The sequence below is a fragment of the Alosa sapidissima genome, chromosome 18 (assembly GCF_018492685.1).
Source record: "Alosa sapidissima isolate fAloSap1 chromosome 18, fAloSap1.pri, whole genome shotgun sequence".
NCBI lineage: Eukaryota > Metazoa > Chordata > Actinopteri > Clupeiformes > Clupeidae > Alosa > Alosa sapidissima.
Window position 1 is genome coordinate 3,695,856 of NC_055974.1, and position 27,582 is coordinate 3,723,437.

General features: G+C 42.7%; 4 protein-coding genes across 12 annotated transcripts in view; 2 read left to right on the plus strand and 2 right to left on the minus strand.

Annotated features, from left to right (window-relative positions):
- gba2 (glucosidase, beta (bile acid) 2) overlaps positions 1-5,911 on the minus strand; it is a 38,803-nt gene extending 32,892 nt beyond the window's left edge. For 2 of the 7 annotated variants that reach the window (XR_006024834.1, XM_042069595.1), the window contains exons 1-3: positions 5,068-5,317; positions 4,021-4,290; positions 582-673 (exon numbers count right to left, since the gene is read on the minus strand). Coding sequence is in view for 6 of the 7 variants with exons in the window: in XM_042069595.1 (XP_041925529.1) it covers positions 582-673; positions 4,021-4,223 (295 nt within the window). In the remaining variant the exon portion in view is untranslated. The other 5 variants (XM_042069600.1, XM_042069597.1, XM_042069598.1 and 2 more) reach the window with 5 other exon arrangements.
- A 2-nt stretch (positions 5,912-5,913) lies between these two features.
- Positions 5,914-16,393, plus strand: rgp1 (GP1 homolog, RAB6A GEF complex partner 1). The gene is made up of 10 exons (XM_042069602.1): positions 5,914-6,172; positions 6,761-6,876; positions 7,274-7,407; positions 8,382-8,465; positions 8,826-8,975; positions 9,754-9,906; positions 10,555-10,682; positions 11,160-11,337; positions 11,808-12,102; positions 16,376-16,393. The coding sequence occupies exons 2-9, from the start codon at positions 6,761-6,763 to the stop codon at positions 12,029-12,031; spliced, it is 1,167 nt and encodes a 388-aa protein (XP_041925536.1). The 5' UTR covers positions 5,914-6,172; the 3' UTR covers positions 12,032-12,102; positions 16,376-16,393.
- Positions 12,735-15,178, minus strand: msmp1 (microseminoprotein, prostate associated 1). The gene is made up of 3 exons (XM_042069603.1): positions 15,000-15,178; positions 14,066-14,174; positions 12,735-13,726 (listed from the first exon to the last, which is right to left on the minus strand). Exons 1-3 carry the CDS (start codon positions 15,091-15,093, stop codon positions 13,561-13,563), a joined length of 369 nt encoding a protein of 122 aa, XP_041925537.1. The 5' UTR covers positions 15,094-15,178; the 3' UTR covers positions 12,735-13,560.
- A 3,785-nt stretch (positions 16,394-20,178) lies between the features above and the next one.
- pik3c3 (phosphatidylinositol 3-kinase, catalytic subunit type 3) overlaps positions 20,179-27,582 on the plus strand; it is a 16,462-nt gene continuing 9,058 nt past the window's right edge. Inside the window, exons 1-10 of one of the 3 annotated variants that reach the window (XM_042070394.1) lie at positions 20,179-20,623; positions 21,695-21,883; positions 22,432-22,575; positions 22,940-23,069; positions 24,022-24,048; positions 24,802-24,888; positions 25,609-25,704; positions 26,089-26,160; positions 26,833-26,937; positions 27,194-27,286. In XM_042070394.1, the coding sequence (XP_041926328.1) occupies positions 20,565-20,623; positions 21,695-21,883; positions 22,432-22,575; positions 22,940-23,069; positions 24,022-24,048; positions 24,802-24,888; positions 25,609-25,704; positions 26,089-26,160; positions 26,833-26,937; positions 27,194-27,286 (1,002 nt within the window). In that variant the 5' untranslated portion in view covers positions 20,179-20,564. The remainder of the gene's footprint in view (positions 20,624-21,694; positions 21,884-22,431; positions 22,576-22,939; positions 23,070-24,021; positions 24,049-24,801; positions 24,889-25,608; positions 25,705-26,088; positions 26,161-26,832; positions 26,938-27,193; positions 27,287-27,582) is intronic. The other 2 variants (XM_042070393.1, XM_042070395.1) reach the window with 2 other exon arrangements.

Below are 27,582 nucleotides of genomic sequence, written 5' to 3' on the forward strand. Positions count from 1 at the left end.
AGGCCCATTTATGTGAATAGAACTTTCTGCAGCACTCTGAAGAGCCGTGTAATAACTTTAATATAACTGTTTTTAACAATTAGCACAATGTGGTTATGATGCTAACCAGATTTAAGCACAATTTAGTACAGCCTGGAAAATCATTGTGTGGTGGTCAATGTTGATATTGTGGTGCGCCACCACAAACAAGTCAATGTATGGGAAACACTGGAATTAGTCTGATGTTACTAGGCAGACGGGGAATGAGTCTGCACTCAAGAAAGTGTTGGTATGAAGCTGGCTGGTTAAGCAAGGCAACCAGCAAGATTTTTAGAATATGCAGGATTTTGGCCAGTTATTCATTAACATCAGGCTTTAACCATCTTCCTTCACAATATTTGTTGAGGTAACCCAATATTCCCACTGCACTAATTGTCTCGTGGAATATGTTGACAGTTGACAGACTTGTGTCAGTTCTGCAAGATCACAAGCTGTGGCAATGACACATACTCCATTTTAATCAGAGTAACATTTTTAGAGGTTTGGAAGTGTATAAAATAGTACGTTCATCAGTATTTATATCTGATCATGTTTGCACTCACCATAAATCTGTCGTAGAGGCAAAGCACAGAACATATCTATAAATGGCGCTTTCTTTTCCACCTGGGTCTTTCGATACCACCATTTCAGATACCTGCACACATACACGGTTAAAGAATGAGTGGATTAGTGCTTCATACTCAACAAATGGGCCAAGAAAGACATTCTTCATTAGTAGTAAAAAAAATAATGTTTTTTCAGGGGCTTTATTGGCATCAGAGCTGTAATCGGGCCTTAAAAGTTAAGCCCGACAAGGCCCGAGCCCGACAGAAATCAGCCCGAGCCCGAGCAGTTCTTGCGCCAGCTCTTCAAACCCCTCGCCATTTATGATATTAAATGGCCTAATGTCTTTACAGCGAAAGCTGACACACTTCTCCGTAACCATTTGTTTCACCTTTGCAGGATTGGGTTTTGTTGCTGTAACAAACGATGTGATTGTAGGTTGATCCTAGGCACTGGCGGGTGTGGATAAGCTTTGATCAACATGCCTTATCAGCGACGAATTCCCTGTCGTTCTGCAGAATGTTGCATCCATTGGCTCATTATTCTCATTATGCACATGGACAAAACTTTTCCACACCTCACACTTTGCTTTCTTTGCCGGTGCAACTATAACGTAATCGCCAGAGACCAGCCTCCGTTTCACCTCCTCAGCATCCATTTTTGTGTGTGAACTGGGGTAATGCCATGTGTTTCATGTTCTATGTATAGTGATCTATGTAAAATGGTCTATGTCTTGTTGTTGTAGCTTGTATGACCTCTTTTTTTATGTATTATATTTTATGTTTTATTTTAAAGCAAATTTCTCTCTCTTGGGAGAGACAATAAAGAAGACTTACTTACTTAACTTGTTTCTCATACACCACGCAAACTCTCCTGATGTATAGTCTTGTAGGATTCATTTCTATTCTACGTACAGGCTACGTAAAGTGGCCTGTGGTTGTTGGTACACAGTGATACCTTGTCAAATCTTGTGAAAACATTATCGTGGAAATCATCTAAGCTATATTCTTAGGAGAAAGTTTAGCCTGAGTATGTAAAGGCACGCATATTCATACTGAACCATTTAGGTACAGTACTTTAGGTTCAATACAGATGTGTGCCGAATGCAGTACATTCAAGTTCCCACAAAAACATTGAGTGGCTGACCATATATCAGTTCAGTCATTTAAAGGCAAAAAGCATTTAACACCTTTTCAAAATACTATTCCTTATATGTGTTGGGCATCAGCAAAATTGTCGGTGAATGATACACTAACAGTACTTACAGGCTTACTGTACCAAAAATTAACCGAACCATGACTTCAACACCAAGGTATATACCGAATTGTGATTTTTGTGTACCATTACACCCCTACCTAAAAGAGTGTTGTGTTCAGTAGGATTGTCTTGTTTGTAATTTTGGCAAGACCTACTTCCAAGGCCAATCCCAAAGTCCGGACTCACAGACTTTGGTGCGCGTTATCGCGAAATTCGTAAGGGCTTAGGGCTGTCCCAATGTCGAATTTCTGAGGGTGTTTAAGTACACACTTACCGAGCCCTTTCTGTGAGTCTGCATCGGTGCAGACTTCACCAAAGGGAATTACCCACAGTTCAAAGCGTTGTGATGTTTACCGCAGAAACCATAGGGAAATCCAGGACATTACAAAGGTAAACAACAGCACGACACACATGCATGGTGCATGTGTCAGCAACGTCTTTGTTATTAAACATTGTGAAGTGCTGTCCCAATCCCATTTATACCTATCTGAGCCCATGTGGTCTCACTCACTCACTTAGCACCTGAGAACAATTAAGTCTGAGTCTTTAGTCCTTAGGGCTTACTTTGGGATTGGCCCAACAACTTCCATTCTTCTGTTCACATTATAATAGACGCAAGTGTTGAGAAATGCTTGAAAGGCCCAGTGGTCTGGTAATTGGACAGAACCACTGACCAAACCATAGACATGAACAAAACACATAATTTCATGATGACATTGTTCTCTCTGGGTTAGAGTGAACAAAACCGCATCACTTCACCAGAACCCACACTCACTCTCATTCCATCTCACTCCATCTCTATAGCTTATAGAGGCAGCATTGTTGTGGGGGGTGTTACTCTGTCCCTCTGATCATCGCTCTCCCTTTCCCTCTCTGTCTCTACATTCATGTGTGGTGGCCTGTGGAGTGTGACCACAGCTGTTGGTAAACTGCTGCACACACAAGCGGATTCAGACAGACTAGAGCACAGAGGAATTGTGGGATATGGGGAGATAAAACTAGAGACGCTGCACTGGTGGTGGTGTGTGTGCAGGGTGTGTTACAAGCCGTGTGTGTGTGTGTGTTTGTGTGTGTCTGTAGGGGGGTACACATAAATGTGTCTTTGTGAGGAAGCAAGTAAAGGGAGAGGACAAGGCAGCAAAGTTTCAACATGTTTGCCAATATCCAGTTGAAAGGTCACACACATGAAGGTCAAAAAGGGTGTGTGTTGGGTCTGATTATAGACTTCGTGCAGTGTGTGCGTGTGGCAAGTTTCTGGTAATCATTAACAGAGTCCATTCTCACAATGATCAGAATGAATCAGGTTAATAAACATGACCAATTAACTCCAAGCACCATGACAACGGGAAGAACAGCAAGTCTGGCTCCGTGTTACATTATGGATTGATTTGTGTGTGTGCCTGTCAGGTACTTCTCATTGCCTTTTTGGATAAGTTTACAACTGGAACATTTCACTAAAACAAAAAGGCTTTTTGTTGAGAAAACTTGGCTATAGTAAATATTAGTTTACTCCACCCTCAAAATGGGAAAAGATACAGCGACAGATTCAAACCCACAGTACACATAGGCACAACATATAAATGTCAAAGGCATATAGGCTTCTACCTATATTACCAGGCCTTACCATACAACATTGATGCATCAGCAAGATACAGCTTTAATTTGAAAACATAGTGAATCGAAGTATGTGTTCAAATTGTTGGCATATAAAGTTGCCATTATCTGCTGCCTAACCTCTGGTGATAAACAAACAGGTGAGAGGTGGGACACACAAACAGAAAGGGAAGCCACAAAAGCTATACAATTGTATTGGAGGGGTGCTTTAGCAAAATCCTTTTGGCAAAGCCCCGATGAATAGAATAGCCGTAGCTTTGGGAACAAGTTTTGTTTGGCGACATCTGATTAGCACCCTCCCCACAACTTGTGAAATATTGCAACGGGAAACCTGCCAAGATTTGTAGAAGTCCAATGGTGGTGACCATACGTTAATATCATCAAGATGTTTCAAACTAAATAAATACAAACTTCACACTAAGTAAATGCTATGTGGCCGTGATGTAGGTGTGCATGGTGTAATTATTGCATGCACCGAGCAAACATTCAGTTTGTGTGAGCAAAGGCGGGGTGAATTCACGGGGCAGCCGTGCCCGTGGCTTTGATGCAGGATGCGTCGATGCTTACCTGATCCCAAGACCGATGTGCTCTATGATGTTGGAGAGCGACACATCTTTGGCCTGGAAAGGCTTCCTCTTCTCTTTAAACTCATGCGCCAGGCAGATCCTCCATCCCTCTTTCGGCACGTTGTATCCCATCTCCGATGAGACATATCGACCCATCAGTTCTGCGGAAGACGTCTGGTCTGATGACTCCATTGTTGAATTCATCAAGTGCACAAGTCAGTGGATGTCAAAGCAGGTGTCAGCGTCACCCTTCGTCTAACCGGACGGGTCTCTAGGATATAGCCAAAATAAAGGACTTAAGTTAATAATCCCGTTTTCAGTGTTTATTCCACAAGTGGCCACAAAGCATAAAGCAGATCACTGTAGCTTTATCTTCAAACCCCGTGATTCACTTTTCTCCCAAAATGAAAAATCCTGTGCAACTCATGAACGAGTCAGGCGAGCAAGAGCAGGAAATGCAGGATTTGTTGAAGAGTGAACCGGTGAACCCATAAAATGCGCGCTACCTATCTGACGTGACGCGGGCCTAAAGCTATAACGTTAACAGACAAAGGTTTGACAACAACAAGCATTTTACCTCACAAACTCATGTGCGTAGAATCGCTAACTTTACCTAGAATCGTCAAAATATGCTCATGGAAACTCATCCAAATCTATCCGTCTGCAAGCTGAAACATGAGAAGTACCTTTCCAAGTTGATGCTATCATTCAAGCTGTGGCTAGCATAAATTAACGTTACATTAGTTATCTTTATGTTGCTAAAACATAACGTTACAATTCAGTAAACAAAACAAAACACAATCATTCAGAGCGGCTCGTGACCCTGTCACAATGCAACAAAACAGCATATTCTACCAGGTTTTCTTGGCGAAGCAACGAACCACATCCAGTTTTCTCAGAGAAGATGTACTGGCTCATACGACAATGACGCGTATGGTTGCAATGATTAACATTAAATTCTATTTCGCGCGCACAGCTGCTGAAGGCAACATCTGAAGTGCAAACACTTCTTTCCAACGCGTTGCGAGACGTTGGCTAGCTGAGTTACCAAGTTAGCCCAGACAAGTCGCTGCCCACCCGGCCTTGGGACCCTTTCTCTGTGTTTCTGGTCTGTTAGGATTTTTCGCTGATTGTATAAGATGTCCCATGTCTTGTCGGCTGGTACGTTCGTAAATGAATCGGAAATGTATGCTGCAACGTTAACTTAGCGGTATTGATAGTAGTCTACAATGGCTTCACATTGGAGTTTACCATCAAGATTTCCTGCAGCTTTCCCATCCCTGTAAATAGCATGGGTAAGGATATCACTCCGCCCAGGCGAGTTTGAAACAAGTAATCCCCCTGTTCGAGATTACACCAAATTATGTGATAAGGGGAGTTGTTGAGAAAACCAGCGTAGAGTTGTATGTTATCAATATTTTTTTTTCCGATCACAGTCTATACCACTATGTATCCAAAGATGTTGTATTTATTTTGATATTGTTAAAATAAATGCATTATTTATTTATTTTAGAAAATCTCAACGATACTTTTTTGAAACCCCCTGCATGTTATAAAGTGGTGCGTCAACATATGCCACGGCGACGTTTCATGGGCCAACCATAACCTCACACCTACATTTAACATGTTGACTGATTGTTATTGTATTTCATAGTATGATAGCCCGTGTGTATTTGAGATGCCGACAATATAGTCTTTGTAAGGTGTAACATACATCCCCCCACCCCACTTTCCCCTATGTTACGTTGAAATGTTGGCTGGATACCTTGACATATCATGCTCGTATCACGTTAACGTTTCTGATATCATGTTACCTGAGATAATCGGGGGTAGCAGGTCCATGACCGTAAAACAAATGGAATTAGGCTTACCTTACTGAAGGGCTGTCAATGTCATACAAAACTAAGTACAGCCACAGGATGCACTGTAGTGAGGTTTAATACACACGCCTCGTCATTTTAGAAACGTAGTGATAACGCTTGGTAGTGCAGGGTATTATGCTGTGTTGTTTTGGTTTTGATCTGGCTTGATCACAGCTGAGTGGATGTAGCCAACTTGGATATTTTTTCGCCGGTTGTTATATTTCTTTTTATATCTATAATTTGGTATTGAGAAGACTAGCCAGCCGAGAGGTGGTTGCAAGCAACTCAAAGGTAACTTCTCAATCTTGTCAGTAGTTTGTACCGGCGGACAGGGGCATCGATTAAGACTATAGCTCAAAATTGGTTATCGAGCTAAGTATGAGGGGCAACGTTAGCCTAGCTATGTATCAAAATTAGCCTAACTGGTGTGGGTAGTTTGGTCATTTAAAGGCTAATAGTGAGACAATGTTTCAGTGTTTTACTCATTTTGATGGTGTATCAGTGGGCGATGAGGGTAAATTCGTATTTAATCTCATGTAACGGTGTATCAAATTCATGTCGTGTAATTTTAACTGCTAGATTGCGAAGTATAACGTGATGGCATAAGTTAGCTAGCTCATTAAATATCTATACATTGTCATACTATAACGCTAGCGATGTTAAATGTTTTTGCTGGTGTATTAGCTTTGGACTGTTTAATACGTTTTGGATGTCTCCCAAACACGCGATGACCCCCGCAAGCATGTGGTAGAATTTGTGAGTGAAAGAACTGACATCTGATGGCATAGCCATTTGCTTGTCCACAGTGTGTTAGGCTGGATAACTTGTAGTGCTAACTCTATCTGATGGTCCTGCTAATTTATCTCGTATGTCGGGCAGATGATCGAGGTGGTGGCCTCCATGGCACGCGGCCCGGTGTTCCTAACCGGGGAGCTCCTGGAGTGCCTTATCACGTTCACCAACCCGATGTCTCATCTATCCACCTCCGCTAGCAGGTAGGCTAGGCTACATTTGGCGTCAGCCTCTCTGTGGCTCTCGGTTTTCTGTCACTCCGGTTTGCTTTCACTGATTAACTGTCATCTTACTTTGCTAGTAGATTTTAATGCTGCCTCCGTGTGGGACTTGCGGGTTTTTCTTCTTGCTTGTCTGTTCTCTGTTAATAAGCTGTTTTCTCGTTTTCTTTTACGTCTTCTCAACTTTGTCTAGCATAAGTGAGATAGATCACAGTGTGCTACTTGTTCTAAGACAATTTTGTTGTGTGGCTGCATATAGCTGTCAATCTTTGTTTTAATTCCAACATTGTATTCAACCTCTGCCTGTTTACTATCCATTATTTTCGATCGTACTGCCTACTGTGATGGTTGTGTACTCCTTTTCCCCCCTTGTGGCCAGTGAGATGCTGGCATGGGCCAGTGCTCAGATCCACTGCCAGTTCCACGCCAGCGAGAGCAGGGTGGCACTGCCTTCTCAGGGGAACAAGCAGGATGTGCAGGCTGAGAGCGACACAGTGCTCATTCCCAGCAGAGGTTAGAACACAGGCAGAAGCAGACACGCACAAACAAACACAATCTTTCTTGCAGTCATGCATGATGCACATACACACACCCATTCTCTCTCTCTCTCTCTCTCTCTCTCTCTCTCTCTCTCTCTCTCTCTCTCTCTCTCTCTCTCTCTCTCTCTCACTCACCACACACATCCACTGAGCATGGAAGCAAAACTTGGCTCAAAACAGCCCCAGTTGTTGATTACACAAAGAATTGATGTGAATAGAACCTGTCTCTGACCATGGCATGATTGGAATAGAGTTTGCACACTTTGCTTGTGTGGAGGAGTAACTATTAGTGCTGATTTCTTGGACATTGACTACACTAAACGGCTTTTTCAGTGGAGGTCTTCATTGGAGGTCTATTTTAGTTTAGGCTAGGCTTAAATCAAAACAGGCCTGTTATGTATTACATGTGCTACTTTACAATGCAACTATACGATGCACTAGACAGATGTACCCCTATTTAACTTTTGTGCATTTTTCCGGATATGACTTTGGGTTAATTATAAAGTTATTGAACTGGCGGCCTACCACCTGTCATGACTAAATAAACCTATTAGGCTGATTAGTCCCCATGTTGCACAAATGCATTCATCTCCCCACAATAGCGGCACTGAAAGCTGCATGACCAAAGCAGATTAGCAGTCGCAGCAGATTTGGGTTTGACATGTGGTTAAAAAAAAAAAGTTGGTTTGAGTTTATTATGCAAGGTCAAAAGAGAGGAAGTTGAGGGAAATATCTCTAATCTAAACAAGCTAAAGCTGGATGAATACTTATAGTGTTGGACGGCAGTAGCTGATGTTTATACATGTGTTTTTTTCTGTTGTGCAACCTGAACTGACACATTCTGTATGTGGCTCCTATCATAGTGTATGGATTCTTAAGTTTCACTCATTAGAATTTCTTACTCTCCTCTCTCGAAATGTTCTGTTGTCTCTTCCCTTCTTTCCTCAGGAGAGAGGGGGCAGTGTATCCTTGACACTCCACCAAAGATCCTTTTCTGTGACTTACGCCTGGATCCAGGAGAAAGCAAAACCTGTAAGAAAAAAACGGAATACATTCTCACGAACTCCTTTTTTGACGGTCACACTCTTTCACAATTTTAGCTATACACAGGAAGATGAAAAAATTCCTTGTGCTACTGATTGTATGGAGACAACCGCAACATGTGCCGCATGCTGTACCCGGGATCCGTAAAGGCCCTTCTCCACAGTGTAGCATGCATTGTCTGCAACCAATCATACATCTCCATTACATGGAGTGTGTTATCAAGCTCACTGTTGTCAGACGCATGTAACAGTATGAGCACTGGACACCAACATTTGATCCTCTCTGACCATCCTCTCATGCTCTTCCTGTCTTTCTCCCCATCCCTACCCTCTTACCACCCAATCGTAGACTCCTACAGTGAGGTTGTCCCCTCAGACGGTCCACCGAGTTTCAGGGGGCAGGCGGTGAAGTATGTGTATAAGCTGACCATTGGCTGCCAGAGGGTCAACTCCCCAATCAAGCTGCTACGTGTTCCTTTCAGAGTACTAGTGTTACATGGTGAGTACACACACACACACACCCCCACAGACATACTCTTTCAATCTCTAGCAATCAATGTTATCCTAGATGGCATAGCTAACTACTGCTGATATTGTGGCAGCATTGTTCTAATAAAATTAAGTTAGCTTTTGCATAATTTTGGATCCTAAACAAACTCTACCCTACGATGAATGGGACCGCAAAGCAGGCATGCAGGACAGGGTTTCCCATCACTTCTAAATGCCATTGCACAAATGTGACATGGCAAACAAGCTCTCTTCCCCATGAAGAAGATGTTTCTCTGTTAAGTAATAACTTCAGCTTTGTTTGTTTGGATCCCAACCTTCTGCCTGTGACTCTGTCCAGACGTCGGTGTGTCTATGTTCTAAATACATAAACATATAAAACAGAGGCGAACTGAGCTAGTGTGCTAGTTGCCTGTGTAAATCCTCACAGCCCTAACCTTAAGAACGCTTCTAACCTCTGAGTTGGGAGCCTGGGCTTTTAGCTCAGTGGTTAGAGCGTTCGACTCCCATGCCAGTGTGTGTGGAGGTGTGCGGGTGGACGAATTACGACCTCGGTTACACATATCTTTCATGTTATCTTCGCCAGCTACACAAAAAAAGGGTTGCCATTGGCCCCACCGGTTGCACTTTGAGAATCCTGAATGCATATCGGTCTACATATTTTGGTAAAACCAAGACAATTGAACATGCAGACATTGGTAGTCTTAACTGAGGGAGTGTGGGTTGGGTTGAGCTAAATAGATCCGGTGTGTCCTTTGTGTGGCTCACAGGCATGTCGGAGCCGCATTTCCTCCAGGACGAGGAAGTGGCCCCCTCAAATCCCTTCCTGGATGAGGAGGAGGGGAGCAGCAACCGCAGGGACGGAAGTCTCCTGGAGAAGGCGTTGGACATGCTGATGGCCACAACGTCACGCCGCTCCCCCCGTGAGTGTGTGTGTGTGTGTGTGTTTCTGGATTGTGTGTGGAGGAAGTTTGTTTGTTACTGTGCACATGGGCTTATGTCACTGTTCCTAGTACAATACAGTGTCCTTCACAATTTTTGGCACAAAATGAAGTAAACGACCAGGGGGCTAAAAACATGCTTTTAAGAATATCTGGGAAGGTGAATAGTGGTGTTAAAACGATAGCTTTAATGTCAGCTTTAATACACTTTAGGCCTTTGTGTTCAGCACGCTCTCGCTCCTCTCTCTTACTCTGATCCTCACTCGCTCAGATTTTCCCCTCCACCAGCACCTGCTACCTGTGGCCTATGGACTAGGCCTTCTTTCAAATGAACGGATCTCATCAGTGATGTTAATTAGCATTTGTTTTCCCATATTAGAAGATCTACACTTTGCACTGTTTCACCTGTTGTGGAAATTATTCTCCACCGAGCACTCTTTTTGAAATAATGGGATTGAGCCATGTCTCAAAAGAACAACAGGGTTTTTCCTGGATAGAAAAGGGCAAGGCAGCCGCCTCAATCAAATGTCCTGCTGTCTCCGCCCCCTGACAAATTTCTAGTATAAAAACAATATTTCCTAACAAGCATGTGTATTTCTTAACTCAATGATTTGCCCTTTCTGTCCTCAGATCTTTTCAACATCACTAACTCACGGGGTAAGGTGGCTAAGTTCTGTATCTTCAAGAGTGTCTACCGGATCGGGGAGGACATCATCGGCACTTTTACCTTCTCCGAGGGGGAAATCCCTTGTCTACAGGTGAGAGCCACTGTCCCTTCTCAATTCTGGTCTTATAGGGATGCTTTGCCCAGAAATGAATATGCTTATCACACTCTGAACATAAAGCAAGTATTTAGTTGCAGGAAAACTTACCAGTCAAATGTCAGTGATTCCAAAGAACTATTTATTATTCACCTCCAGAGCAGAAAAAAAAGTCATGCTGTAAAATAATAGACCCCTGGTTGTTCAACAGAGGTTGCAATATGCTAAAAGGAAATGTAATACAGATTTTCTGTCCATATGCTATTAAGTTGAAAAAGAAGGAATTTGCATTTGTTGAGGACTTTGAAGTTAATCAAGTAAATTAAATACATCACTGAATTTACGACCGTGTGTGTGTGTGTGTGTGTGTGTGTGTGTGTGTGTGTGTGTGTGTGTGTGTGTGTGTGTGTGTGTGTGTGTGTGTGTGTGTGTGTGTGTGTGTGTGTGTGTGTGTGTGTGTGTGTGTGTGTGTAGTATTCTGTTAGTTTACAGTCCGAAGAGGAGGTGAACTCTATGTACCAGAGGAAGCCAGCTCCACCATTGAGTGTAACCTCTCATGGGCGCCACCTAGAGTCTTGCCTGCACACTGCATCCAGCCACTTCTCCCTGCCCATACCTCTCAATGTGACGCCAGGATTCAGCACTGACATCAGTAAGGACACACACACACACACACAGGGCCATACATATATTATATCTGTTTATAGCATAGCATCAGGTTTCATCTGCAATGTATACACCACCATATAGGAAACACTAGCACAAACACAGAATCACAGAAGCACATACACATACACTGTCATACAGAATTCATACACTACACCACTGCTATTTAGGATTCAGTGTATCTACATGCAAGAGAAAAAGGCTAATGTTAATTGCATGGTGTACACACTCAAGCTACCCTAACATGTCAAGGTGACCCTAATGGGTATCAGTAACTTAAAACATATTCAGACATTTTCTTAGACTGACCCTTGATGATCACTGTGTGTGTGTGTGTGTGTGTGTGTGTGTGTGTGTGTGTCTCTCTCTCTCTCTCTCTCTCTCTCTCTCTCTCTCTCTCTCTCTCTCTCTCTCTCTCTCTCTCTCTCTCTCTCTCTCTCTCTCTCTCTCTCCTAGTCACCCTGAGATGGCGTCTGCACTTTGAGTTTGTGACATCCAGAGAGCCTGTGGAGTCGCCCACTGTGCTGCAGAACCAATCAGAGGTTACGATTTGGACAGGAGCGGACCACGTAGACGTGGACACCTTCAGCTGGGACTTGCCAATCAAAGTGCTTCCCACCAATCCGGCACTGGCAGCTTACGTTTCCCAGTTTACAGGGACCAACAGCATTAACATTTGATATTAATGTCTGCGTGTGTGAGAGAGTTAGTTAGTGTGTGAGAGAAAGATGGTACTGTGTGTGTGTGTGTGGTGTGGGGGGGGGGGGGGATTCTGTTGTGTAAGTACAGAGTTTTGTGTGTGTGTGTGTGTGTGTGTGTGTGTGTTTTAACAATCTTTCTTAACGGTTGCCTATGCACTGTGGGTAAATCTCTTGAAATTTAATCAAGTCAGGTTTTAATGTTTCAAGTGTGCGTGTGCGTGCGTGCCTGCGTGCCTGCGTGTGTGTGCATGTCTGGGAGTGTATATAGGGGATTTCTTACTAAAAGCTTTTTTATTATGTTCCTCCTTATTGCAACTACAATTATGTTTTATTTCAGTTCTCTCTCAAATGGGAGAGCTTAGGGACCACTGACTGACTATATGGTCCACCATTATGTATTTCAACTGTCTGTGTGTGTGTGTGTGTGTGTGTGTGTGTGTGTCTGTGTGAGTGCGTGTGTGCATGTGTGTAACACAGACACAGAGGCTTGAAGTTCTCGAGAGTTGGACATGTGTTTTTTGACCTCAAAATAAAACCACACATATTTGTAGCGACTGCTGTTTTTTGAACGCACAGCATTCAAATCAACACAAAACCTTCAGATGCTGTTACAATTGAGCTTTATTTTTATTTAACCAGTTTGAGGTGCTTATACAACACATGGAATATTAAGTACTGTCATATATTACTGTACATGCATTTATGTACATGTGTGTGTGTGTGTTTGCTCACACCACAGGTGACATGCATATGTATTGGTATGATCTTATTCTACAAGGGATTATATACTGTATGATATACATTTGAATGTGTGCGTGTGTGCAGCAGGTAGATTACACGTGTGCTGTGTGTGTTTGCCGACGCAGTTTACACAGGGACAATAGCGTGAGTGCATATGTGTGTGTGCTGTGTGCAAACTGTTGCTTGGACAAAAGAACCCTTTTTTTTTTTTTGCACCCTTTCTTTTCCACCTGTGCTCAACACAGTGGATTCTATGGCTAATAGCATTAGTATTGTACATTCAGGAAACATAAGGAATCATACTTTTCGAACATAGAGACTAATTGACAGTCCACATCTGGGGAAACAAGTTAGGAACAAGAGTTGGGTGCAACAGAGGGCATATGCAATATGCAAGCACAGGCAATTAAAGGTGCAGACTAGTCCCCTAGCTAGTGGACTGTTTTGTGTGTATAATCCAAAAGCTGTTGTTTCCTGGCTTTGTAAATGAGAAAAGGTGGTTTGGATTAAGCTATGCTCCATTTTAGCCAATCAAGAAATTGCTTCAGGAGCTTGGAATTTGATTGGTTGTTGAACTGTTGAATACCAATAACAATTTGCCAGGATCGATGGACTTCTGATAGATGGAAGTCCTTATAGTGATCTGGAGTGAGTTCAAATGGCTATACTGCAGAAGCACATGAGACGTCTTCAGACGGACTCAAAGCAGGGTTGATATTGGACAGGTGGGTCGTGGGCTCGAGTGCAGGTAGAGAGGTGATGGCTGCTTATCTCCCCAGCTGCATGCCCAGGGTCCCATGGCTGGGGTCGAGGCTGTTGCCGTGGGAGACACAGGGCAAGCGGGGGTCGGCGCTCTGCACAAGACGCACGGTGCAGGTCAGAGCCTCCACACGCACCTCGCACCAGGCAGGGAAGTCCACCGGCCTGTGGACCCTACAGGGAGAGGAGAGACAGGTGTGTTGGTCAAGAGACAGGTGTGTTGGTCAAGTGGGGCAGTGAAGCTCAACAGAAATCCTTTGCAATAAGATTGTTGAACCACTATCCATTAGTTTTTGGAGGTGTGCTTGTCTCTACACAGGGAGAGAGTGAAGAGTCGGCACTGAATCCTTTTGATTGTGTGTCTAAGCAATTAGAAAGAGAAAATAGTTGTCGTTTGTCTCTGTTTGAATAGGACAATAAGCATCTCTTTGGGTGAGAATATGAATGGATCTTTTTGTTTGACAGTAGTAGTAGACAGTAGGTTGACTAGCATGAGAGAGAGAGAGGACTCACGTCTCACAGCAGCCCACTCCCACAGGGTGCAGGCAGGTGCACTGAATACAGCCACTCTCCATCCAGCTCTCCCCCAGAGAGTAGCTTCTGCCCTCATACTCACAAAGAGCTGAAACACAAACACACACAAAATTACTAAATTAGTATATTCCGTTATATACAGTATCTATGTCCTCAGTGACGTAACCTTAACACACCTGACAAAGAATAACATATCCCACCATAAACACATGCTCACATGTAAACCCATGCAGCCAATGATAAACCAAGTCTACATGTATAATGTACAAGATGTGACTTTAAGATAATGATACAAAAGGCAGCTGTAAGAAAACCTGTTATACTTAAGATAATATTTGTGGAATCAGTCTTGTTATTTCATAGCTACATCTTGTAATTGGAAAAGCAATGCAATATGCAACTTTTGTCCTACTGAATCATATATGTTGATACTCTTTACACACACATTCACATCCAAATTGTTTGTAGGGCATCTATGTACTCATTTAGTTCACATTATTCTGGAATAAATACACACATCTAGTATGTAGTACAATAGGTTTTAAACTCTGTTTGAAACACAGAAGACCATTAACAGTGGATATACTGTATGTTACACCAAAATAAATGCAAATAGCTTAAACATTACTGATTGCAATAGTACCATAGCAAAAGCAGGATGTTGAGAGGATTTGATGTCTACTAAGTCCTAAGTCAAACTGGTTGAAATGGTAGGAGATGCCATGATGCCGATGTTTAGTTCTAGAATTTTAGTACATTTCTAGAGTTGACAGTCCAAACACAGGGTTTGCAATCGCTTAGTGTTCCCATTCACAAGAGACCTCTAAGTCCCCGTCACAGAGGGATCAAGCTGAATAGTCTCTGAATAGTGTTTGTAGTGTTTGCATGAATGTATGTTGCCAAGAATACTCACCTTGTGAGTTAAAGTGACACTGAGCAGGTGCTGTTCGACAGGTAGCCCAAAGCAGAGAGGTCACCAGGACTGTGAGTGGCCAGTGTCCCATCATGGTTGTTGTTTTTTCCTTTATCTTCTTTATCTTTCTTCTTGTTCTTCTTTTTCTTTGCACACTCTCTCAGCTGTTTGAAGCTTCACAATCCCTCTCTCGCCTTGTGTAATCCATATATACTCCTGAGATCTTTACGAGCCCCTGCATGGAAGAGGTGTGTATTTCGGGGGTGGGGCGGGGTAGAGGGCAGGTTTGTCCTGTTGGTGCTGGTGGGGTGGGGTGGGGTGGGGGCATGGGGGGTATTGGCACGTTTGGGCCTCAGCGGAGATGGGCGCTGCTCCGCACCACTGGGCATGACCTCCACTAGCGGCAGAAACACTGACACATCCTGTGATGACTAAGAGAGGAAAAGTGGGGAAAGAGAGAGAGGCAAGAAAGAAAGACGGCAGAAATGAATGAGGGAGAGAGATGGAGAGAGAGAGAGAGACCATGGGCTTCCAAAAGGCTTACCGGAATATGTTCATTAATGCTGCGCAATTTAACTTTTTTATCATGGTGAACCCAGGGGCGCCTCATAATAGTTTGAACAGGAGGTTCAGTGTGCTGGTCCAAGAGGACAAGTGAATGACAGAGAGGAACAGGAAGGAATTGTTTATTAATCCTGCAAAATTGTCCACTTTTCAAGAAATTCTTCTGAGCTTAGGACAAAAATGAGGTCATTGAAAACTTTTCACCTATAGTGGACTGAAGTCATCTCTTAGAAATGGTGATGGGGACTGTGGACTAACCTCAGTCTGCTGTCATTTGAGGTGGTTCACAGTGATCATGAACAAAATGGGCACCATTAAGAGTGAGCTAGATGTCGTCAGAAGGATTCTCAAATCATCACACATGCACATACATGCTTTGAGTGAACAATAAGAATGATCCTCAGATAATAAAGTCAAATCAACATGCACCTCTTATGTCTGCCTACCAAAGCTTTTGATAATATCTTTAAATCAACACTCAGTAACAATACTGGGCACCAAGTTGTCTGTCAATGGTCCCCCTTTTTAGGTAATAATGTTAGAACTGCCTTTGCGTAAACTGTGCCCTTGACATCCTTTAAGCTCTTGGACCACCATGAATAAGTAGTAACCAGGTACTCATGTTTGTGGCTGTCTGCTGTCTGCACTGACCCGTGTCAGCTTCCCCTGAGCTCATGAAGGTGATGTCATGGTGGTGTCTCGGGCAGATGACCTCACACAGGTCGGACGTCCAGTAGATGGTTGGGAGGAGGAAACTCGTAAAGGCTGGGATCAGACTTTTACTGCAGGGCTGCTGCAGGTGTGTGTGTTAGTGTGTGTGTGTGTGTGTGTGTGTTCCAGAATAAATATTTCCTCTTTCTCCTCTAGGATTTGTGGAGTGAATGAATGAATGAGTGAGTGAATGTGTACGTCACTGGGATGAGAAAGTTACATTATTGTTATTATTATTATTATTATTATTATTATCACTTATTATTACTCCTTTCTGTTAGATTGATAATTTGCATGTCTCTGATGGGCGATTGCAGTGGAATGTGTGTGTGTGTGTGTATGTGTGTGTGTGTGTGTGTATGTGTCCATCACTTATGATGTGGGGTAATGCTCTCTGAGCCGGGAACACAGCTTCACATTAGCTCACATCATTAGCTCATCTCTGCCACTATATCATACGGCGGCGTGTGGTGGAAAATCTTGCGATAGCAAGGCCGTCTGGGGTGCATTGTGGGAGAAGGGAGTCCACAGGGGCTCTGTTGCTCTGCTATACACCCCTGACCTGCCCCCTCCCCATCTCCACCCCCCCAATAGTAGACTGTGAGGTGTTGAAAGTTCCTCTGTCAATCAACCGCAGAACGTAATGCTACTGCATGGCTTCCACGAACTTGGTCTCCTCTGCGATGACTCAGATTTACCCCTGCCTACAACTTCAGTGGTCCTCATAGAGGCAGTTACCCCTGTGGGGCTGCCCAATGACCTTTCTCCTCTGTATGTATGAGGGAGGTGGGGGGCAGTTTCAGGTCAATTATCTCTATGTATGACTTCAGTTGTACAGGGGGGCAATGGGATTAGCAGTTACCCCTGTACATCTGCCCAGATTTACTTACTCGAGTTTTTGTATGCATGGGGAGAGTGTTTGTGAAGTTGGGCGATCACTGGTGAGAAGAGAGGACAGGCAAAAAGCCAAACACCCCATTTTCGTTCAGTTTCTCATAAAAATTGTATGTGTATACTGCTCAAAAGCCCATGCACACAAAACTAGGTGTTGTTCACTGTTTTGTGGCACAGTCAAAACGGAAGACACAGGCAACTATGTCGGATGAATAGTCAATTCACAGGATTATTGATACGGCTGCAAGTAGATACCTCAGAATTTGTGTCACTGAACCTTTTATTTATTTTTACTCTTGAGTTTATCTTTAAAATGCAGACATTGTTGTCTGTTCCATCAGTGACATGTGTGCCACTTATACAGCTGCTGACACAGGCAAAATTGCACCTGCTGATACCATGGTCAAGACCATGTACCCACACTTGAACTAGTGGTTGATGTAGCTAGTTTCTGAGGCTCCAGTTGGGATCTAACTATAATCCTAATGGAGCACAGCCATGGAACAGCCTTAGCACTCAACAGAAATGCACAGCATCATGCTGACTGCTCAACTTATGCCCTTACGCAAGCTATGCCCTGAAGAAATGCTTGACCACTTAAGCCAATCACCATGACTGGACTGTGGCTTGCAGATTGATGCGTTCCGCACAATCAAACACTTTCCCTTGGTTCTGGCTGGAATTATACCCTATCCAGGCCATGGAAAACCTGACCAGCTAAATACCCCCTGCGTGTGTGTGTGTGTGTGTGCGTGTGTGTGTGAGTGTGTGTGAGACATACAGAGAATTGAGGCAGTGAGAGAGTAAGAGAATAATTGCATGATCATGAATACAATACATAGTGTTGCTGCTGTATTGTAAGTATACATGAAGCTATATGGTCAGGTGTGTGTGTGTGTGTGTGTGTGTGTGTGTTGACTGTAAACTGTAAAAGTAATGTGTGTGTGCATGTGTAAGAGAGAGAGGGGAACCCACACATTTGTATAAGTGTGTTTCCATAAATGGAGCACCCCCGCTTCTTTACCCCAGTTAGCGGGAAGTAGTAGACAACTTCTAGCCTATAATGTCTTGGTTACTGCAAAAACATTACATCTTTTTGACAGATTTAGTTAGTTGATTAATTTATCTAATTAATACTTTTATGCATCATTATCTAACTTAGTCGAGGGAGGAGGGGGGTAGGACAGGTGCCTCAGCTCTCTGCTTTCTTTCTGAGCTGAAATGATGTGAGAAAGATCATCTGTGTCATCTGAGAGAGAAATAGTTGCTTTCTTTCCATGAATGAAAAACTGAACAAACAGTTTCTTCTGTTTTATTGGGTTCATAACCTTACAACTCTTATGCGGTGAGTAGAGGCATCTGCTTGCAGTAAAGTGGAGAAAACTGTGGGTAATGTCTGGCATGGAAATAGAGATAGGAGTTCCAAGACAACAGCAAAAACATCACTGCAGAACATCTTGTACAGAGGCCGTACTCACAAAGCATTTTATCTTACTGAGTGCTCGTATAAATTGCACTAAAAAAATTTAACAGAGTTTTCTCTTAAAACCTATATTCACAAAAGACCAATTTTAACAGGAAAAATGTCACTTCATAAGGTATCCGCTGCTAGGGTTTACATACATTACAACGTGGAGCAACAGCTGCGTTCCTATCGTTTGTGAATTGGTCTTAGTGAGTTAGTAAGCTCACACAGATTTAAGTGCTACTTATAGTGCTAAAATGCTTTGTAAATTACTTGTTAAATCTCAAGGAGTGTGTGTGTGCTATAGCGTGTGTGTGTGTGTGACAGAGAGAGAAAGAGACAGACAGACAGACAGAGAGACAAAGACAGAGAGAGCATGTAAAACAGACTTAAATGCCTTAAAGGGCTTGGGGTAAAAAATGTTATCTATCGATGGCTGCACCATATACCTTGCTCCACACAGATCAAGAGTCTTGGTGCAATCCTAGACAATACGCTTTCTTTCAACGCACACTTCAACAGTGCCTTTTTCCACCTAAGTACAGAACATTGCAAGACTACACCCAGCTCAGTGCAGAAGTCCTGGTCAACGCCTATGTTATTGACCATTACAGCTCCATCCTGTCAGGCATTAAGCTACTCCACCAGCTCCAATTAATCCAAAACACTGCAGCAAGGATCATCACTCACTCCAAATCTACAAGACCACCTGTGCTCATTCAGCTTTACTGGCTTTCTGTTTGATACCGCATCCAATTCTTCATTCAATCCTTCTCCTAACATTCAAGGCCCTACATAATCATGTTCCCACCTATCTTACTGACCTCTTGGAGAACTACACACCTGCCTGTTCACTGCGATCCTCCTCAGCAGGTCTACTTAACATCCCAAATATGCACCTGAGAGAAAGAATGTCACACTGTGGAATTCTCGTCCTCATCACATCAGGCATTGTGAATCCATTATGGACTTCAAAAAGAATGTAAAAAACCATCTCATTCAGCCAGCATACTCATTGTGACTTGATGAGTGCATTATATTGCATATATATAGTTTATATTTGTATTATTTTAGTATTATATTAATTTCTGTATGTGAAGTGAGCTTGGGTGTAATGAAAGTTGTTTTTCAATTAAATGTATATTATTATTATTTATCAAAAACAGGAAAATAATAAGTGGGCCTGAAGGGTTCCAAACTTAATGTTTGGCGCTGACTGTTTGATAGTGGAGGTAGGCTACACCTTTTGCACTCTGATATCATAGGATGTTGTAGGCTATGTGAATTATATAGCAATTGAATAATTTTAAACACAAACTGTAAGACTTTTCACCAAGAAAATATTTATATTATTTTTTCCGTGTGATAATTATTTTAATACTTTTCAACATATGTGCGAGTCAGAAGGGGCTTTAAGTAACTATCTCGCTTCGGTCTCGTTCGAGATTTATGTCCAGTTTCGCTTGCCGTTAAATCCCAAACCAGGAAGTTAATATGACGAATTTAGATTATGTAGTCCAACTAAGCAATTTCCGATACAAGGATCAATAGGCAATCACTGCGTCACTCAATACAACTGGGAGCGACTCGTTTTGCCTGTATTGAGGCTTCTCTGTTGTTTTCTGTTGAGGAAAAATACATCATGTAGAGTCATTTATCTATCACACAGCATCGAAGTTGGGTTTAAGTTGCACATACCAGGCAGTTTTGCACAAATTAACGTTACTGTCTTCCTGCGACGTACACAGCTTGTAGGTTATTGACAAGGGAAAAGCTCGGTGCTGGTAAGGTTAGATTTCTGGTTGATAACGTTAGCGGTTCTTCCTTCCTCCAGCATAGTGTCTCGATTACGAGGCCTTGCAAAGCTACTGGAAGAGGATAGTTTTCTTCGTATCTGACGGCTCACCTAGCTGTTTTATAACTGAAAGAACATGGACACATTTAACTATGTCTACAGTTGTGACTTGGACATCAACGTCCAACTGAAAATGTAAGTACATTTCCCTGACTCATTGTTGTTGATGGCCACTTATCCTAGCGCTGGAGAGAAGTTGTCACACTTACACTATACGGGATCTTCACTACCGAGCTACCACAGCTAACGTTAGCTATAACGTTAAATTGCTTTGACTACTCCCGAGTAACGTTAGTGTCGACAACACTAACGATACGCCTCGAAATTGAACACCGTGACATTAGTTACATGGTAATTGGATGCGTATTAACAACATTGCCCATTGTCAATGTTGTTCAGAGACTCGTTATGACAGCGTCTGCACCACTCTTGATAACCTAACTACAAAGACTATAATTTAGGCTACTTTTCTGGAGAGATTTCTCCTGTTTTGTGCAATGTTTACCGGGAAGGCATGGCAACCGATTGTGAATCAAGGAAAAAACTCGAAGCTCAACGAGCCCGCAGAGAGAGCTTGAGAAGCGAGCGGAGGCTCGCGCCCGCTGACATCATTACATTCCGAGCGCTCATCGCCCCTCGCGCCGCTCTCGTGACAGCCAGTAAACGAATTTAATTTTGTTTTGTTTTCTGGGAGGGTCACACAAATGACGTCCGACATCCCAATGAGTCCCACGTGCATGCTGTGTAGACGTAGATGTTGTCGCAATATCTCTTGACATATCCTCGTTTCAAAGACTATATTTGTGTTGGTGCAGATGTTGCCAACAGTTCACTCATCACATTTGCCAGTCAAGTGCGTCCAAATGACCAGAACTGTACACTGGGCAAAATAGATAGTCTTTCATTGCAACAGTAGTGGAGGTGGTGGTTAAGTGACCAAGTATCAAAGTCAATAGCGGTCATTATCATTTGTCTCGTGTTGACTAGAGTAAACTTACTTGCATGTAACAGTATGGCCACACCAGTAAATTGTCAACAAATGTCTCTGTACCACACGCACACATAAATACACACATACACAATGTGAAGTTATTACATATCCTTGTTTCTGCTCTCTTCATTTATATTGCTTCTCTTCTCTCGTGTTCCTCACCTTTGTCTTAATTTCTTCTCTTCTGTCCACTCTGCTCTCCTCCTTTCTTCCAGTGGTAGCCTGGAGGGCCGTCGGGAGAGGAAGAGCTATAAGGCTTTGCTGGAGGACCCCATGTTGCGCTTCTCCGGCCTCTACCAGGAGAGCTGCTCAGACCTGTACGTCACCTGTCAGGTGTTTGCAGAGGGAAAGCCTCTCGCCCTGCCTGTACGCACCTCGTACAAGGCCTTCAGCACACGGTGGAAGTAAGTTTGTGTTGCATGGTGCGGCAATATAGGTATGGCCTGGGTTGTTGGAGATATGAAAATAGATATTTATTCTGTAATGGCTAGGGCAATTTCTGTGAACTTCAGGCCCAGAATCTTTCCTTGTTTTAGTCCTGGCTTTTGTATGTATTTATTATTCAATATTGACCATGGACCTTAATTTAAAAGGCAACCATATGGCATGAGTGCACAGTCTGTCAAAAAGCAATGTTCTCGGGTATGAACTATAGCTATCGTGTTGAGTGTGGGAGCATTGAGCTGACTCATCGATTTTTACTCTTACCCATAGTTAAATTAGCAAATTCATTTTGCCTAGTTATTAGGTGTGTTATCATTTTGGTTGTTAATATCTGTGGACAGGAAGTGTGTGTGTATGTGCCGTTAGTTACTAATTGCTTACCAATTATTTGAGTTACTAACTGCGTGTGTGTGTGTGTGTGTGTGTGTGTGTGTGTGTGTGTGTGTGTGTGTGTGTGTGTGTTAATGCCTTTGTGCTACGCGTTTGTGTGTGACCCCACTTTGTCCAGCTGGAACGAGTGGCTGCGACTGCCCCTGAAGTACCCTGACCTCCCTCAGAGTGCCCAGGTGGCTTTGACCGTGTGGGACGTCTATGGACCTGGCAGAGCCACACCCGTAGGGGGCACCACTGTCACCTTATTTGGCAAACACGGGTCAGTATTTAGAAGACATGATGGTTCTGAGTTAACAGAAACATTATGTAGGGGTTTTTTTTCTAAGGTTCCGGCGCCGACAAGAGTGGTAGCATGTCAAAGTAGCTCCGTGTCTTTGTGTATCTATCTATCTATCTACCGTATCTATCTATCTATCTATCTACCGTATCTATCTACCATATCTATCTATCTATCTCTCTCTGTTTTGCAGATGGGAAGTTTGAACAACACTCTGAAATTAATTTTGATGGAAGAAGGTCATGTGAAGTGTAGCATGGATTGGGCTTTTATCTGCTCTCAGGCCATCTCTTCAAGTGAATGTTTTCTCTACCCCTCACTCTCCTCCTCTCCCTCTCCTTTCCAGAATGTTCCGGCAGGGCATGCACGACCTAAAGGTGTGGCCTGGCGTGGAGGGGGATGGGGCTGACCCGAGCTCTACCCCCGGCCGCACCAGCAGTTCCTTGGCTGAGGACCAGATGGGCCGCCTTGCCAAGGTGTGTGTCTTTGTGTGTGTGTGTGTGTGTGTGTGTGTGTGTGTGTGTGTGTGTGTGTGTGTGTGTGTGTGTGTACTTGTGCTTGTGTGTGAGCTAGGAGTGTAACGATGCACTAAATCCACGGTTCGGTTCATACCTTGATTTTTTTTAGTCATGGTTCAGTTTATGCTTTTTTGGGGGAAGTGAATAAGAAAAAAGGTGGTTACCTGAAGGAAAGACGAAATTTCGCCATTTTAATTGCAGTCATTTTACCGAAGCCTGTCACTAATGATGGACAGGTGTCCTCCATGGCACAGTCAACAAAGTAACATTCATATGTGTAAACATGCTATCCCACACCATTTCCAGTTATACAGAAAACAATTTTGAGCTAATGGTAACTCAAGGATAGCCTGGAAAATCCAGACCCTGGTAATCTAGAAAGATCAAGGGTCTGGCCACGAACAATGTAATGGCCCAACTCGAGGGGCAGCAACAAGCATGCATTTAAAAATCTCACTGCACGCAATTGGATAACACTAGACCAATGTTTACTGTCCTCCAATGTTGCAGTGCTGTCTTCATCAGTTTAGCTGGTTCCCCGGAATGCAAGGGGAAAAAGTAACGTGCATCATTGCTCATTGCCAGAGTGTCTCGCAAAGACAATTTCATTGTGCTCTCACGAGAACTCTGGATTTCCAGGGTAACTCAAGGATAAAAAAAAAAAAGCGATTTTAAAGTTGACATTTTATTGAGCACACTACAGTCTGATGCATTTTAATCACAAATTGGCTGCATTGATTAAACCTGAAACTTTCCAGGAACAGATTGAAAAGGTCCATAAAAGCGATGTGTGTGTGTGTGTGTGTGTGTGTGTGTGTGTGTGTGTGTACGTGCATGCGCATCAGAGAGACAGAAAGAGAGCTGAAGAGATGACCTGTTCCTAGTTGCATCTTACCCTTGTTTGTTCCAGGGGCCAGACCTGGAGATTCTGAGTGATGTGAGTAGGAATTGAGAGAGAAGGCTAGGGACGGGTGTGTTTTTGTATCTGTGTGTGTATGTATATGTGTGTGTGTTTGGGATGGGTGGGTGGGTCTGTGTGTGTGTATTTAGAATGTACATTAGAATGTGGATGAGTGTGTTGTTTGGGCCTATGTATGCACATATTTCATCTATAGTTGAGTGGATATGTTGTGGTGTGTAAAATTATGCACTTACCTCGTTACATAGTTGGGCAGGTCTTGAGCACTGTAATTAGGTGTCTTTTTAGAGACTTGCTTGTATCTAATGTTATGATTCGCTATTTAACTAGCACTGTCAGTTTGTGAAGCATCCTGGCTGGTTGACTTGAATTTTGCTCACTGCACTGTGTGTGCTGTGCTGACTAACAGGTGTCCCAGGTACACTCTACCATTTGACATGTCCCTGAGCTCTTTTCCCATGTTGGTCATGTGTGTGTTTTGTCAAAAAGACAAGGGTACATGATTTAAAGATAATTTTTTTAATGCTTTGGATTTGAAGTTACATATGCTACTAACTGAATTCTGAGTTTGAGAGTGTCCTTGCATTTGATTGGCTGTTGAGGCACGTTGAGGTATGATGCTTGTGTTGGCTGGTCTGTGCTCACTGCTCACGTGGTATTCCATTGTGGGGTTCTTCCCTCAAGCTTCTGTAATGTGCCCCACATCTTCCTCTCTCTGTCCCTTGCCCACTCTGTGTGTCTGTCATTCTTTTTCTCTGTTCATTTCACTAGTTGACTAAGGCCCATAGGCAAGGTCACATGGTTAAGGTGGATTGGCTGGATCGGCTGACCTTCCGAGAGATAGAGATGATCAATGAGGTGAGATATCTAAAAGAAGACTGACTCACTCTGACACACACACGTATTTATACTTATACTTACGTATACTTATACTACGTTCTAGTCAGTAAAAATTAGACTGTAAAATGAAGGACAGAAGAAAATGTGCTGCCTGGATCATTGATTGGAACATTTACTTTTAAAAAACGGCCTGATGGTGTTGATAAAAATAAAGTGTTGAAAATAAAGTCCTCTGCAATGTCTGCAGCAAGGAATTTCCATATCACCGGAGTTCATCAACTCTATAGTCGCACATCAATGCAAAGAAATAAGTGTTGACTTAGAGGGGAGTGTTTTTTTTTATTTATTTATTTTCATTGTGTCCCCTAGGTTATATCTGTGGCCTGAAAAGCCTTATATGTGAAAAAAAAAAAACTTCTTCCCAAAGCACTTTTGAATTTATTTCCTCAGCATATTAGGTCATATCATATATTATTATGACCATTATTTGAACAGTGAAAATAATAATAAAATAGTTTTTGAACTTTAATGTCACTAATGATGATTATTCAATGATTCATTTGAATTGAAATATTTAAAATACTTTCACAGCAAAAATTATATATGCGATTAATTTAGATTAATTAATCACAGAGTATGTAATTAATTCGATTATTTTTTTAATCGATTGACAGCCCTAGTTACTACTATGATTTTATTGCATGATAAAAAAAATGTGTGTGTGTGGTTGGTTTTCAGAGCGAAAAGCGCAGCTCCAACTTTATGTACCTGATGGTGGAGTTTCCCAGGGTGAAGACTGGCGAGAGAGAGTACAGCATTGTCTACTATGAGAAGGTGTGTGTGTGTGTGTGTGTGTGTGTGTGTGTGTGTGTGTGTGTGTGTGTGTGTGTGTGTGTTTAATGATGAGAAAGAGAGAGTGAGAAGGAAACAGAAAAATAGTGATAGATAGTTTTCATTCGGGATGAACTTCGCCGATTCACTCATCACTTGTTGCCTCAAAAGTTCAAATTGTACTGGCTTTGTCGGCAGTGGTTATTTAGCCTGTAATTGCTGAATTGAGTTAACATTTCATGGTCTGTTGTCGCTTGCAGTCTGAGTGGGCTTTAGAGCTAGCTGCTGACTGGATAATGCTTACCGAGCTGCTCAATGATGAGCATTGTGAATGCCTGAATACTGGCTGTTGATTGGTTAATGGTGTTTATTTCTCATTCCTGATAGGATGGGGATGATGCCACCCCTCATCTCAGCAGCTCAGATATTGTCAAAGTGCCAGACCCCCAGATGTGCATGGTGAGAACACACACACACACCACATGTACACACATACACACACCCCACATAATACACATGGATACACACACACACCCCACATGTATACACATACAGTACACACATACACACACACACACACACACACACATACACATATATATATATACACACACTCACACGCATACAGACACCCCACATAATACACATACGCTCTTACATACACACACCCCACATATACAAACACACACACACCCCACATGTATGCACATACACGATATACAGCTCTGGAAAAAGTTAAGAGAGCACTGCACATTTTTCTGATGTAATTCTGAAATATTCAAAATTAAGAGATCACTGCAAATTTGACTGTCAACTCATTCGAATGTCATTCAGCAACCGTAGGATGACATCAGAAAAATGTGCAGGGCTCTCTTAACTTTTTCCAGAGCTGTATACACACACACACACATACACATATACAGTACACACATACACACACACACACCCCACATAATACACACACTCAGCACATAAACCACATGTTGACATACAGGTAGTACAAAACTGTTAGACATAGATATAGACAATCGGTCACATATTTATTTAACACTCAGCACACCCCACCATCAACACACACACACACACACACACACACACACACTTTTGCTTTAATATCTTTCGATCTGACAGGAGAATCTGGTGGAGAGTAAGCACCATAAACTGGCTCGTAGCTTGAGGAGTGGACCCTCTGACCACGACTTGAAGCCCAACGCTGCTACAAGAGACCAGCTAAATGTCAGTAAAAAGTAGTATGCTTATAAATGTCTACATGTACAACTGTCGATTTTAACTTCGATAAATTATTAGATTGCATATTTTAAATAATGTTGTGTGTTTTTGTTTTTTTTGCTGTTTGTGTGCATTGTTGCATTGGTAGCATGAAGGGTGACCTGTGTGTGTGTGTGGGTGTGTATGTGTGAGAAATGTGTTAAAATTTGTGTGGGTGTGTATGTGTGAGAAATGTGTTAAAATGTGTGTGTGTCCTTGGCAGATCATCGTCAGCTACCCTCCAACCAAGCTGTTGAACTCTGAGGAGCAGGACTTGGTGTGGAAGTTTCGCTACTACCTCACCACTCAGGAGAAGGTCTGTGTGTGTGTGTGTGTGTGTCTGTGTGTGTGTGTGTCTCTATGTTCTATTTTATGACTTCAGTGACACAGTAGGCAGTCAGTGCATGACATTACTGCATGAATGAGCAATATGCCATAAAATTATTATATGAGTGCAATTTTAAAATCATATGTGTTTTTTTTTTGTGGTGAGCGAAACTTTAATGTATGAAATCATTTATTGAAGGAACTCTGTGTTATGTGGAAATTTGGTCACCAGACATGTGCACATGTGTGGGCTGTCTTCAACATGCAGTGTGTATGGATGCCTGC

Bases quoted from the DNA above. Each gene is read 5' to 3' on its own strand.
- msmp1 (XM_042069603.1), bottom strand. From the start codon at position 15,093: ATGATGGGACACTGGCCACTCACAGTCCTGGTGACCTCTCTGCTTTGG. The intron at 14,175-14,999 runs GTGAGTATTCTT...TTTGTGTTTCAG, and splicing joins GTGTCACTTTAACTCACAAG to CTCTTTGTGAGTATGAGGGC. The intron at 13,727-14,065 runs GTGAGTCCTCTC...CTCTCCCTGTAG, and splicing joins GGAGTGGGCTGCTGTGAGAC to GGTCCACAGGCCGGTGGACT.
- rgp1 (XM_042069602.1), top strand. From the start codon at position 6,761: ATGATCGAGGTGGTGGCCTCCATGGCACGCGGCCCGGTGTTCCTAACC. The intron at 8,466-8,825 runs GTAAGAAAAAAA...ACCCAATCGTAG, and splicing joins TCCAGGAGAAAGCAAAACCT to ACTCCTACAGTGAGGTTGTC. The intron at 11,338-11,807 runs GTAAGGACACAC...TCTCTCTCCTAG, and splicing joins AGGATTCAGCACTGACATCA to TCACCCTGAGATGGCGTCTG.